The following is a 14,289-nucleotide window of genomic DNA, read 5'->3' as shown; positions in this document are numbered from 1 at the left end:
TAAAATTCACCTATATTAGGATCCCCTTTGTATAAATGTATATTATCAGTCTATTCTTCTATTTGTATGTATGCATAGAAAATGTCTGGAATGATGTTTACTTAATGATATTCATTTCTAGATGACAGAATGTGGGGTCATTTTTATTTTTTATTTATTTATTTTTTTGCGGTACGCGGGCCTCTCACTGCTGTGGCCTCCCCCATTGCGGAGCACAGGCTACGGACGTGCAGGCTCAGCGGCCATGGCTCACGGGGCCCAGCCGCTCCACGGCACGTGGGATCTTCCCGGACCAGGGCACGAACCCGTGTCCCCTGCATCGGCAGGCGGACTCTCAACCACTGCGCCACCAGGGAAGCCCTGGGGTCATTTTTAAGTTTTTGGCTCTTTGTTTTTTTTGCATTGATTACCCTTTTTATAGTGAGTATGTATAATTTTAATAAAAACAATAGAATGATGTTTTCCTCAAAAACAAAACTAATATTCTAAGATATTGAATGTGATTAATGCTGCAATGTAAGAGTATAAATGATTTTCTTCTGGGCATTTTTATATTTTAAAGGTCTTTAAGTGTATTCATAGTATAATTGAAATGCTATAATGATATTCTAGTTTTTTTGAAAATATTACTTTTTAAAATAAATTAGATAAAAGGAAAGGCTAAGAATTTTTTTTAACTTAGTTATCATCCCTTTTTCAGTATTTGTCTTTACTTTTGCATGGTTAAATGAAAGAAAAGTTATAGTAATAAAAGTTCCTTGAGTATAATGCAAACCTGCAAGTGATTTAGTGTGTAGAAGAGGTTTTCAGGAAGCATTAGAAAATTCCAGTAGATTTTCTTTCTCGTCCCAGAGCTGTGGAACCCAGCTCCCCCTTCCTGAGTTCTCATGTGCCCCATAGGCCCAGATGTTAGGTTTGTTTGCCCAGGTACCTCACTATATCCATTGCAGATTTAACGAGCATCTCCAAAGTGGATTAGATCACAAATAAAGACTTCAAGATGTTCTGTTTTGTCATTTGGGTGAAAATATGATCTGTTTGTTTTGTAGGTATGACCTTGCTTCTAGGGAGTGGCTTGCACTGAACCGTTCTGTGAACAATGTGGTTGTTAGATATGGTCATTCTTTAGCATTATACAAGGTAAAATGTCTCCACTCTGTACTAAGCTAGAAACTGAACTCTTCACTTTCTCATATTATGTGATTGAAATAGCTATTTAGTGTTGGATTTTTTTTTCTAATCTTTTTTATTGTGGTAAAGTATGTATAACATACTTAGCCATTTTTAAGTGTACAATTCAGTGATAGTAATTTCACTCATAATGTTGTGCAGCCATCATCACCATCCATCTTGGTAATTCTTTTTTTTTTTTGCTTTGTTTTTCATCTTTGTAATTCTTTTGATCTTGTAAAACTGCAAGTCTATGCCCATTCATCAATAATTCCCCATTCCCTCCTCCTGCCTGCCCCTGGCAACCACCATTCTACTTTCTGTCTCTGATTTTGACTTCCGTGTTGATTTTTAATTGGGGGAAAACTTTCTAATGTGGGGGGTATATAATTGGCTAAGTTATAAGTGGAAATTAAAGTTGAAACTACTTTAACCCGAGAGATTTAAACGGATTCATATTCAAACTGGGATATTATGATTGTGATACTAAATGGTTAAAAATTAATCTAGTGTAGGTTAGCTTTTACGTTCATTAGCAAGTTTAGCCAAGGATAGCGACTTTACAATGTAACTGAGTAATCATTTTCATTTCCCTGTTTTTTAGTTTATTTCAACTTTATTTTTCCAAGCCATTTTATATTGTAAAAGATCTTGTGTGAGGAAGTCCAAGAAAAGTGGCAAAGTATTAGGGATATAGGTTAGATTTATTTTATTTTGTTCTTTCTACATCCTTTACCTAATAATTCACTGAAAGGTGCTTTTCACTAACACTTTTTAAGCTAAGAATAATATTGAGGTTTTGAACTGTTCCTTTTTCTGTGTTTAGATTTGATCCTTTTGATGTTTTTTAGAATTTTGTTTACATTTTTTTCCATAGGATAAAATTTACATGTACGGAGGAAAAATTGATTCAACAGGGAATGTGACCAATGAGTTGAGAGTGTTTCATATTCATAATGAATCATGGGTATTGTTGTCCCCTAAAGCAAAGGAGCAGTATGCAGTGGTTGGGCACTCAGCACACATTGTCACATTGAAAACTGGCCAAGTGGTCATGCTGATTATCTTTGGTCACTGCCCTCTCTATGGATATATTAGCAATGTGCAGGAGTATGACTTGGGTACGTATATTTTTTTCAGTGAATCGTTTTTGAATGTCAGATTTAAAATTTTACTCTTATTATTATGACTGTTTAACAAAATTCAACCTAACATTGACCCAGTACTTGATCTTGAGATACAGTTAGCATTGATGAATTGCCAGTGAAGTTTAGATTATTGATGGTGCTATGTGGTATATATTTGTTACTGTCAGTTTGGCAAGGAGCCAAAAATAGCACTAAATGCTATGAGTGTTGAAAATAAAATAAATAAAAAGGGTTTGAAACAACAAATACTTCTGAAGAAAAAAAAAATATTTGAAAAGCCCTTTAGAGATTGGTTTAATGGAGTGTGATTTCCCCTTAGTATATAATCTTTCCTTTGGTTAAATTTTATTATATTTGTTTTTGTGGATGTGGATGATATTTTAAGAAAGTAGGCCCGTAAAGTACATCTGCAAATTGGTCCGTAAAGGTCATGGGGAATTAAGTGTTCAATTGAGGGGGATCTGAGTCTTTTAAATTTAATGTAATTCTTTTCCTACATATTAGAACATCAGAACATTTAACAGGTTGAAGTTTGGCCACCTGGATTTGTTACAAGTTTTAGATGGCCTTCCTTTAAAAATAAAATGGTTAAAGAAAGTTACATGTATCAAGTCTCCTGAAATCTCTTCTCTTGTCTTAAGCTAATTGGTAATTTTAAGTATTAGGAGGAGCCTGCAACATTTGCCTTTAACTGTTTGCCCTTTCCAGGTAAGAACACATGGAGTATATTACATACCCAGGGTGCCCTTGTCCAAGGGGGCTATGGCCATAGCAGTGTCTATGACCACAGGACCAGGTCCCTGTATATTCATGGAGGCTACAAGGCTTTCAGTGCCAATAAATACCGGCTTGCAGATGATCTCTACAGATACAATGTGGACACCCAGATGTGGTGGGTGCTTTTTCTTGAGCTTTCACTTTAAGGTGGGAATTCTGGCAGTTGCTGGGAAAATTGTGCTACATTTTTGTTTTCAGGCCTTGCAGATAATTCTCTTCATCGTTGTAAACAGAAATTGTGAAATAAGCAGAAAGTAATAAAGTAGTAGTATCTATAATTTTGTAGTAGGTTGATTAGAATCTTGGGTTTTTTTGTTGGTTTTTTTTTGTTTTTCAATATTCATACACTCAGTACCACTGTAAAATTTTAGCTCTTCAGAATCCTAAGGAATAAATTGTTCTACATAGCTGAGTTTATGCACACTATTGTAATTAAGTAGAATATATCCACTTTTTAACCTTTTCTTGTTGACCAAGGTGTTATCATTAGGGTCAGTTACTGGCATCATTCCATGAAATCATCAAACAGAGGTGGTCTCAGTACCTAAAAGATTAGAGCTGTCCTCACTCTACTATATACTGGTCTATATAAAGTATGCTAATCTTAAAAAATGTAAAGCACATTTGAGTTATGAAATAATATAATTATAAAGCAATGGTTTCTTTTCATATTTCCTTACATATTTGAGACCATGCTGTGGACACCATTTTACATTGTCTGTCATTAAAATTTTCATTTTTAGTGACTGTGTAATACTCCATCATGTGGGTATCCTGAGCCCATACAGTTGGAAGTTTTGGTTTCTAGCTCTTGTCTTATTAATAAAACATATGTAAGCTTCAATCCATATTTCACATAATATCTACTCAGAAACTGGAATTATAGAGTATGAACATAGAGTATGAACATTTTTAAGGCTCTTAACATATCTTATCAAAATTCTCATACGTCTTTCAATTTTACATGTTTATTGTTGAGAAAGTTACTTATATACAGAGAAAAATCTAGAATTATTTGCACACTTGGATCTGAAGTTAAGAAAATGGTTATGTTTGTATTAGCAAATAGATGATAAATATTCTAAAGAACTAACCTTGTATTTATTATTTTTAAATAAACTTAAAAGGACTATTCTTAAGGACAGCCGATTTTTCCGTTACTTGCACACAGCTGTGATAGTGAGTGGAACCATGCTGGTGTTTGGAGGAAACACACACAATGACACATCCATGAGCCATGGAGCCAAATGCTTCTCTTCAGATTTCATGGCTTACGACATTGGTATGTTTCCCAAAGCCATTTTAGCATTAAGAATCTTTTTTGTCTGTAAGCAACGTTTTAAAAGAAACAAAATATTTCTAGTTAAAAATGGTCAAGCTATTTGAAAGAGGTCCAAATGGAATTTTTTATGTTAATTTGACTGATACTGTAATCTGTTAAAAAGCATTACTTCTATATTAAATTCTTTTTGAAGTCCCTCCTTTGATGAGTTGGGGTGATTGGGCTCTCCTGTGTCACAGATAAAAGCCTTACATAGTAATATGTGTTACGTAGTTGTGACCACCAGCATTGTGTTAAGTTGGTTTAAGTTTATCTTATTCCCTTGAAACTGGTTTCACACATTCTTGATGTAATACTTGGACAGCGATTTTTTAAGAATTTGGTGTGGTAATGTACTGACCAGAAGAGGGCAATATTGGTTCATGCAAAACAGATACTAGAAATTCTTTAATATTTATCATATATCATATGATATAAATATAAATATCATCAGATGTTCTTTTTTAACAGACATTTACGTGCCAGCCACTGAACTTATACATTGGAGATCATAAGAGGAATAAGTTACAGTCCTTGGCCTCATGGTGGGGGAGGCAGAGAACTGAGCAGACAATATAATTGCATTCAGGGTGTTACTTGCTCTGAGAAGAACATATGAGAGCACCTGTGAGCATCCCTTAGTTCATGAGGGGTAAAGGGTACAGTCAGGGAAAGCCTTTTTGAGGAGGCCATCCAGGCTGGGTCCTAGCACTGGGAAGTTGGCTGGGCCAAGTTAGGCAGGACTTATCAGGCAAAGGAAGCCCATGTTTAGAGACACAGAGGTGGAAAGAGACCATGCCACATACTTTGGGCCTATGAGTATTTAGTTTTGGCTGTATTCTAGTAGCACATCAGGGAAGAGTGGCTCTAAGTGGAACTAGAAGCAAGCAGTTGTCTGGTCAGATCTTGAGGGACCTGTTATGTCATGCTGAGGGGTTTGGGCTTTTTGAAGAATCTTACAGAAGAGGTGATAGAATTGTATTTGTGTCTTAGGAAGATCTTTTTGTGGCATTGTGATGAGTAGTTGGGAAGGGTCTAGATGGGAGTTAGGAGGCTGTTGATGAAATCCTGAGGAGGGTTTGAGCCAAGACTGTGGAAGTGGCAATGAGGATAAAGAGACATATGTGTTTGAGAATTACTGGGAACCCGAGGATTGTCCTGAGTGTGTTTTGAGAGCTGTGACAGCATCCTTATCTGGTATCTGGTGTGGGCCACAGTAGATGGTGTTTTTTACCAAGGTTGGAAATAGAAGTAGAGGGACAGGGTCTGGGAGGAAGTGAGTAAATTGGATTTGGGGGCATGTTCAGCTGGAGATGACTGTGGGACAGAGCAGTACAGAGATCAGTGGGGAGCTGTAGGAGGGGGTGAACTTCTGTAGGGAGCATGTGTCATCAGGGACAAGCAAAGAGCCAGGGAATAGATACATAAAGAAGTCTTAAAGAGAATGGAGATGGCAGAAGCATGTCAGAGAATAGGAGGAAAGTGAGGCAAAACTGGGGACCTGAGAGGTAGCAGTTAACAGTGGCTACAGAGGGATTAAGTAAAATAAGGACTGGAGAGTCTTTCACATTTAGCAACAAAGAGATCAGTTACTACCCTCTGGACATGGAGGAATGATCCAGATTACAGGAGGCTGAGAAGTAATATATGGTGAGATATACACAGTGAATGTTGACCGTTTTAATTAAAAAAAAAAAACCCTTGTCTGTGAAGGGAAGAAAAGGGGTAAGTTGAGTGCCTCCTTGGGCATATTTAAATACTGTGGTAAAAGTCAGGTGGGATAAGAGGAAGGGCTCCTGCCACACTGGTTTTAGGGAAGGAAGCAAGGTGGGTGGTCAGGAAGCTGTGGGAGTTGATGGCCTCTGTTCTGCATGTGAGGAAGACCACAGAGTTTAGGCTGGGTAGGAGAAGAAAGTGAAAGCTTTTGTTGTCAGGGTTGAATAAATGTCCAGATTGAGTGGAAGAACCTTTGTTTAGTGAGTGTGAAAGTCTGTGTGTCTGGGAACAGAAGACAGTGAGTCAGAGGTTGGTATGGTTCAGCAGCACCTGTTGGTATTGAGGTCCAGAAGAGAAGTTGCTAGCGTGAATCAGAACAAAGGGAAATTAGTAGATCTAGGGGGTCTAGGAAAGGACCTTTTAAAAATTAGATAAAGTTTGATTTTTTTTTTTTTTTTAGTTTTAATTTTCCACCTGTACATTTCTATTTTAGTTACTGAGTTTGGGCAAAGCAATATAGAGTGAAAAATAATTATGGAATTCACATGTTTTACTTACGTAAGCTTTGAAAAATGTAAAATTTGCTTAAGTTAAAAAACATTCTAGGGCTTCCTTGGTGGCGCAGTGGTTGAGAGTCCGCCTGCTGATGCAGGGGATGCGGGTTCGTGCCCCAGTCCAGGAAGATCCCACATGCCGCGGAGCGGCTGGGCCCATGGGACATGGCCGTTGAGCCTGCGCGTCCAGAGCCTGTGCTCCGCAGCGGGAGAGGCTGCAGCGGTGAGAGGCCCACGTATGGCAAAAAAAAAAAAAAACATTCTAGTGGGTAATATTGATAGGCAACAGAGTGAGTGATGTGAATGTGCATTCACTAATTAGAATTGCTATAGAGTCCTACCGTTCTTCCTTGCCCTTCTGTTCTGTTGCTGCTGCATTTTACTTCAGAAATAATGGTTGTGACTAAGAAAAACTGAGAGATATATTTGTGTTTATTACAGTCTTCTTTCCCAAAGAAAATGCCAGTCCCTATTGATTATGAGTGACAGTCCCTTCTGAAATGTGTTTTTCTTGCTCCTAGCTTGTGACCGATGGTCAGTGCTTCCCAGACCTGATCTCCACCATGATGTCAACAGATTTGGCCATTCAGCAGTCTTATATAACAGGTAATTGAAGAAGAAGTGCTTGTTCCTTTTCTCTTGTGTTTAAAATGAAAATGAAGTAAAATATGAAGTGATATTGGACTTACATATTATTCATAGGATTACCTTATCCCATTGTTTTTTCATAGCATTATGTTAGGTATGAATTTCCTGATCTATATTTAAAATATTTGATGTGGATTTGAATTACTTCTAATGCCATATTTGTTGATGTAGTTTTGTTAGCATGCCGGAGTAAGCTATGTTTGGTGTTGTCTGAGTGCATGGGACAACAAAAGTTGTGTGCAGTTACTGTCTTAGGCCTTCTGCTATTTGCTATTGTTTGTGGTGCTTTTGTCTGAGTGGTGAAGAAAGATTTGAAAAAAAGGAGAGAGGGCACTTTAGGTAAGGGATAAGATATGGGAACAGAGGTGGGGAGATTCTGATGCTTCATATAGGTCAAGTCTGTGGTGCTTCATATATATCAAGTCTTTGGATAATCTGAAGTCTGCACTGCATTTCATTGCATCATTCAGAAGTGCCTGGCCCAAACTAATAGAGCTCTTCACAAATCTGCCCCTGGAGAAGCATCTTTCATATAAGGGAGCTCCAGAGTGGCCATGTGACCTGTACCTTATAGTGTGCTTTACCGATTTTTTCATTTGTTAAAATAGTCTAATCATGTTGTTAATTTTTTCTCATTTTGTTTCTTCTCTGATTACTGTTTACTTCACCTTTTAAAATTCTAGGCCTTATCAATCCTGAAACTATTTAAATGCCATAATGCCTATGTATATTATGTTAGGATTCCCTTCATTTTCAAAATTTCTGTTGTGATAATGAAAGTTAGATGAGGTAATTCACCTTGGATTAAGAAAGATAAGAAAGCAACCTATCGTGGAGATGTGAAGGAAGAATTGACAGAATTCAAACACTTAGATACTGGAAAAAGGGACATCTTTCACAAAGTAAACAGCTGAAATTTAGCAATAAATACGGTTTTACTGTGGGAATATTTGATAGGTATAGATTTAAATGGAAGAATTTTTGACTACTAATTTGAAGTGTTATCTTTTTTAAAAATATTTATTTATTTATTTATTTGCCTGCGTTGGTTCTTAGTTGTGGCACGTGGGATCTTCGTTGCAGCGTGCGGGATCTTTTTTTTGTTGTGGCACGTGGGCTCTCTGGTTGCGGCTCACGTGCTCAGTAGTTGCAGCCTGTGGGCTTAGTTGCCCCATGGCATGTGGGATATTAGTTCCCAGACCAGGGATCGAACCTGTGTCCCCTGCATTGGAAGGCGTATTCTTAACCACTGGACCACCAGAGAAGTCCCTGAAGTCTTATCTTAAATTGTAATTTGATATTTCCTCAGTAAGGAAAAGGCTTAAAGTTTTCTAGTAAGTGCCTCTTGATGTTCTTCATCTGAAAAACAGTGGGTCCATTTTGTCATCATCTTGCCTGTGAGTGCCTGGCCTCAGCTGTGTTCATCTTTATATTCATGGTGTTCTCCTAGCATAAGATTTGGCACATAATAGGCATTTGCTAAATGGCAGCTGTTAGTACCATAATGATAATTAGCAAATAAATGGATTTTCTATCAAAACATTTCGGAGGTTTTATATAAACTCAGAGAAGTTGACAGAAGTTTACCGTAAGATGTAATTTAACCATGAATCAAAATTGGGAATGGCTTGCCTGCGTTATAATAATGTGCTTCTTTTTGTATAATTCCAGTGGAGTATTTGAGCCTATATGTGAGTATCTGTATGAATGGGCCAGGGTTGGAGGGGGACAGGGCATGACAAGGGAGGTCATGTAGTAAAAAACCATGTTTAGTTTAATTTTTTTTTCAATTTTTTAAAATTGAAGTATAGTTGATTTACAGTGTTGTGTTAATTTCTGCTGTAATGGTTAGTTTAATTTTGTGAAGTAACTTACCTAAAGAGAAACTCTGATTCACGTGATTTCCACATTTTGAATGATGGTTCCCTTAATCGAGCATCTGCATTGGGCCAGCTGTGCTTCACTTAGTCGTTGTTCTTGTGGTTTTTGAGGGAGGCAGGAAGAAGAGTGGGCTGTGAGGCATTGAGACTGCTGCAGATGCAGCTGTTCTTTTCAGTTCCCTGCTCCAAGCCTCTTTGAAGGACTTTGCCTACCCTCACATAGCCGATGTGACCAGATGAATTCAGAATTGCTAAGCACACCAGCTGTACTGAGAGGCCGATGGAGCTTATTTGGTTTAAGCAATAAATTGACTAGCTGAAACCAGACTATATAATGTGATACTAAGTAAACCAATATGAAGTTAAAAATTAAACCTGGTGTTCATTTTTGGTTACTGAAATATGTCAGTTTTCAGATATAGTAAAAATACAACCACAGAATCTTTATGCTTTAGTTATCCTCTGTCGATTGAGGAAAATTGAGGCACAGTGAGAGTGAATTATTTGATACCTCATTGTGGGTTAGTACTAAACTTCCTGGTGGATTATAGGATCTCAGAGTTGAAAGAAATGCTTGAAATCATCTGTTCCACTAATTAAAATGTGACTTGTACTGTGTACTAAATTTTCATATGCACTTTTATCTCTTTCTTATTGGTCTATGTTTTCATTACACAGTTTTGATTAGAGAGCCTTTATCTATACTTCTTAAATTGTACATACTTATTTTTAATATTTAAAAACATGTAGATATAGGATTATGTGTATAATTTTAAAATATGCTAGCTTGCCCTGTCACTAAAATATTTTGAAGAATCCTGGTTAAAAGTCACTCACTTATCATGAGAACTTTTTAATATAGTAGCTGTAAAGAGGAGGTAGATTATTGGAACTATTCTGGGTAGTCACAGGCCATTGTGAAAGGTTGGAATTTGGGAAGTAAAGGTATAAGAATGTTTTTTGAGGTCTTGAAAATAACTTTTTTACAGGACTTTTGATATGTGAGATTTGTTTAAAGATTATAAGAAGTATATCATGCATTTGTTTATGTAAGTTTCCAGTGAACTCTTTCTCTCTCTTTTTTTTCTTTTAGCACCATGTATGTATTTGGTGGTTTCAATAGTCTCCTCCTCAGTGACATCCTGGTATTTACTTCAGAACAGTGTGAAGCACACCAGAGTGAAGCTGCTTGTCTAGCAGCAGGACCTGGCATCCGGTGTGTGTGGGACACAGGGTCATCTCAGTGTGTCTCCTGGGAGTTGGCGACTGAAGCACAAGAAGAAAAGTTAAAATCAGAGTGTTTTTCTAAAGGAAGTATGTTTTTATCTCTTCTTAAAATTTAATTACTTTGAGATCTCATTTTATCTGAATTGTGAAGTCACTTATCCAATGTGTGCTTTTTTTTTTTTTTTTTGCGGTACGCGGGCCTCTCACTGCTGTGGCTTCTCCCATTGAGGAGCACAGGCTCCGGACGCGCAGCCCCAGCGGCCATGGCTCACGGGCCCAGCCGCTCCACGGCATGTGGGATCTTCCCAGACCGGGGCATGAACCTGTATCCCCTGCATCGGCAGGCAGACTCTCAACCACTGCGCCACCAGGGAAGCCCATCCAATGTGTACTTTTAATGTTCATTTTATTATCCAAAATTATTCAGTAATAACTTGGGCAAATGCTTTATGGGTGTTTGAAAATTGGATTGTAAACATCTTTATAATGGATAGGAACGTGCCACGTATGCTGTTTGCTAATGATGAAGACAAAACCTTTTAGCATTGTATAGACTTTGTATACCAACTCCAGAACCTAGTTTCAGCTGTTTTGAGGCACTGCAATCTGGTAGGACTTTTTATATCTGCGCTGTCCCAATATGTTAGCTACTAGCCATATGTGGCTATCAAACACTTGGAATGAGACTGGTGTGACTGAAGAACTGAATTTTAAAATTTTAATTAATTTAAATTAAAAACTACATGTGGGGACTTCCCCAGCGGTCCCGTGGTTAAGACTTTACGTTTCCACTGCAGGGGGCATGGGTTCCACCCTGGTTGGGGAACTAAGATCCCACATGTCACGCACCATGGCCAAAAAATAAATAAATAAAAACTACATGTGGTTAGTGGCTACCATATTGGATTATGCAGTTCTAACATTAAGGATGAGATTAAGAGGGCCAATCCAGAAAAGCTATGTTGGAGTAGATTGTTCTAGTGGATAGAGGTATTATTCTTTTCTAGCTTCTCTAGTTGGGCACAGCAGTGATAGCAAGGCAGACAGTTGCTGAGGATGAACAGTGATCCCTCCTTCTAGAACCACCCCTTATATTGTCCAAACTTTCTTCATCTTACCTACTCAGCTCCTTTTACCCTTTTGCTCTGACATAATAGCACAGTGCAATACAATGAAGTCATATGTGAGAAAGTCCTTTAAAAGTAAGAAAAATGTCTCTGAAAAATATTGTTTCACTTCAATTAATTTAAACTATGTTGACTGAATTTCTTAACTGTTAGGGTTGGTGTAGCAGTTACCGTGAGAGTTATGATGGATAGAGGCAGCTTTCACTCTCCTGGAATGCTCCAAATTAAACTGAACATAAATCCTCAGTAAGAACACCCAGGCAGCTTTACAGGTTCATTGGTGGGCTGGTGAGTGCTGGAGAACTAACATGACCAGAACTTGGTAGGGTTAGTCACTGTCTCCTAAAAGGGATACGATCAGTGAAATAGTTATTTTTTAACCATATTTAAAAAGTTCAAATTAAATGTGCAAGTTTATAGGAAATAATATTTAATTACCTTAGGTGGTTCATTATGAACCCATTTGCTATGAACTCATCTCAGATGTCACCTTCCTTGGTTCACTCTGCTTTCTCTGTGGGCCCAGTCCATGGGGTGATAACCAGGGCAGGAAGAACAGCCTAAGGAGCAGGTTGTTGGGGTCTTCGTGAGGGTGGGCCCTGCCTTTTCTTGTCCATGGATTCTACCATGTGCCATGTCCATGAATGGTTCAATAGATGAGGCAGCACTGTTGTGTGGCTTCTCTTTCATTGCTGACCTTGACCTGTCTAGGGTCAGTAGGAGATCAACAGGTCTCTAGTAGCCCAGAATTTCTTGGACTTACATATATGTGTATTGCCTTCTTTGGGGTTCTGTGGTGCTGCCTGCTTCCTGTGCCCAGAGCAGCCTTGCATTTATAGCTGGAGGAATGGCTTGGTCTCCTACATTTCTTTGTTTAGCCCCTGGGCTGCTCTTGGTGTTCATTCAACTGCTAGTTGATTTCTTTCTTGAAAAGAAAAATATTGGAAGAACCAGACCTATTTCCTTTATATCACATCGTTGAATTATTCTATCTTTGTTTTTCACTTTCTGTGTACTTTTGTTAGGAGGGTGGAGTACAAAATGGCATTTCTTCAGATTGTTTACTTATTTACTTTTCTTCAGATTGTTTACTTATTTACTGTTTTGACCTGAACACACCAATATATTTTCCTGCCAGTTTCACTCCTCATTTTACTTCCCAAGGCTTGTTATTTTATTTTATTTTATTTTTTTTGCCTCAGTGTCATATCTTGCTCAACAGCAGTTGTAATGGCCTGTGACATTTCTGAGGAGAAGCTGTCACAGTTGATGAATTTTTCTTCTCTTCACAGCTCTTGACCATGACAGATGTGACCAACACACGGATTGTTACAGCTGCACGGCCAACACAAATGACTGCCACTGGTGCCATGACCATTGTGTCCCTATGAACCACAGCTGCACAGAAGGCCAGGTCAGAGGCTGTTTCTAAAGGATTTCAGAGGATAGAAAAATCCTGAGTGGGATTAGATGTAGATTTTAGAGCGTATGGTATAGCCCAGAGTTATCTTTGAAACCTTCAGTGTAGATTTGGATTTTATTATTGCTCAAGTTTCTTTTAGTAAGGGATGCTCTGTATGTCCTAATTCCAAAGGTTCTGTTAGCCACGAGGATTGATGTGTGGTGTTTTAGAAGAAGGCAAGATTATTATTCTGAGTACACCCCAGTCCCTATGCATGGCTATGGCTAAGTACTAGATTCCTGGCGTGAAGTTTGTAATGGTGTGCTCCCTCTACATATGCAGGGTTTGGGGAGCAATTTAGGACTTGAGAGTGAAAGTGAGACAGGTGTGTAGCAGCAACCAAACTGAATTGTGGAAATAATAGACTTTGCAAAATCTCCTTGTCTTATGTTATATCTTGGCTCAACATAATTTATGCTTACCATTTATGATTTTTTATTTAGGTTATAAGGAAAAAAAAGATATGATGACTCAACGTTTATAATTTTTCACTGTTTATAAGACATTATTTGTCAGTCTGTAAAGCAGCTCATAAAATTAAAAACTTTTAGAATGTTTGGGAGACATTTAAAAAGCAGCAAGTTCAACATTCCCATTCTGCAGATAAGCAAGTTGAAGCATGGTGCTTAAAAGAATGCACTGCTTCCTTGCCAGGTAAAGGCATGTCCTTGAACAGAACATTTCACTATAGTGTTTCCACTGCAGTGCTGCTTCATCTACATTTTATTTATTTATTTATGTATGTATGTATTTGTAGTTTGCTTCCTCAGTTAGACTGTTGTTTTTAGTATCCTATTTGTTCTTGCCATGAGTTCTCTCTGTGGATATAAGAGAAAAGCTTTTGTCCATTGTATTCTAGATCTCCATTTCCAGGTACGATCATTGCCCCAAGGATAACCCCATGTACTACTGTAACAAGAAGACCAGCTGCAGGAGCTGTGCCCTGGACCAGAACTGCCAGTGGGAGCCTCGGAATCAGGAGTGCATCGCCCTGCCTGGTAGGCCTTGCCAGGGGCATCTTGATGTGTGTGGGTCCAAAGACTTCACACGCACACACCCTCAATACTGTGCAGCCTAGATTGAACCCTGCAAAAGGGGCGAACTCATTTTATCCATTCATTCCCCGTCACCACTATTGTGGTTTGTTATATTTTAAAGCAGAAATACAGTTCTTAAGTATTTACTTCTACCATCCTTTGAAAGAAAGTGAAGCGTCATCTGCTGCTGTGGAGAATCAAGGACAGCTTGACTCTGTGTCA

General features: G+C 38.2%; 1 protein-coding gene across 3 annotated transcripts in view; it reads left to right on the top strand.

Annotated features, from left to right (window-relative positions):
• Positions 1 to 14,289, top strand: part of ATRN (attractin) — a 176,069-nt gene that overhangs the window by 73,105 nt on the left and 88,675 nt on the right. For all 3 annotated transcript variants that reach the window (XM_082669774.1, XM_082669772.1, XM_082669773.1), the window contains exons 7-14: positions 1,050 to 1,140; positions 2,048 to 2,291; positions 3,027 to 3,210; positions 4,223 to 4,377; positions 7,208 to 7,292; positions 10,308 to 10,528; positions 12,861 to 12,982; positions 13,890 to 14,028. In XM_082669774.1, coding sequence (XP_082525900.1) covers positions 1,050 to 1,140; positions 2,048 to 2,291; positions 3,027 to 3,210; positions 4,223 to 4,377; positions 7,208 to 7,292; positions 10,308 to 10,528; positions 12,861 to 12,982; positions 13,890 to 14,028 — 1,241 coding nt within the window. The remainder of the gene's footprint in view (positions 1 to 1,049; positions 1,141 to 2,047; positions 2,292 to 3,026; positions 3,211 to 4,222; positions 4,378 to 7,207; positions 7,293 to 10,307; positions 10,529 to 12,860; positions 12,983 to 13,889; positions 14,029 to 14,289) is intronic.

Source organism: Grampus griseus (assembly GCF_964374135.1).
Source record: "Grampus griseus genome assembly, chromosome: 14".
Classification (NCBI taxonomy): domain Eukaryota; kingdom Metazoa; phylum Chordata; class Mammalia; order Artiodactyla; family Delphinidae; genus Grampus; species Grampus griseus.
The sequence above is the reverse complement of the archived record's forward strand: the minus strand, read 5'-3'. Positions and strand labels throughout refer to the sequence as shown.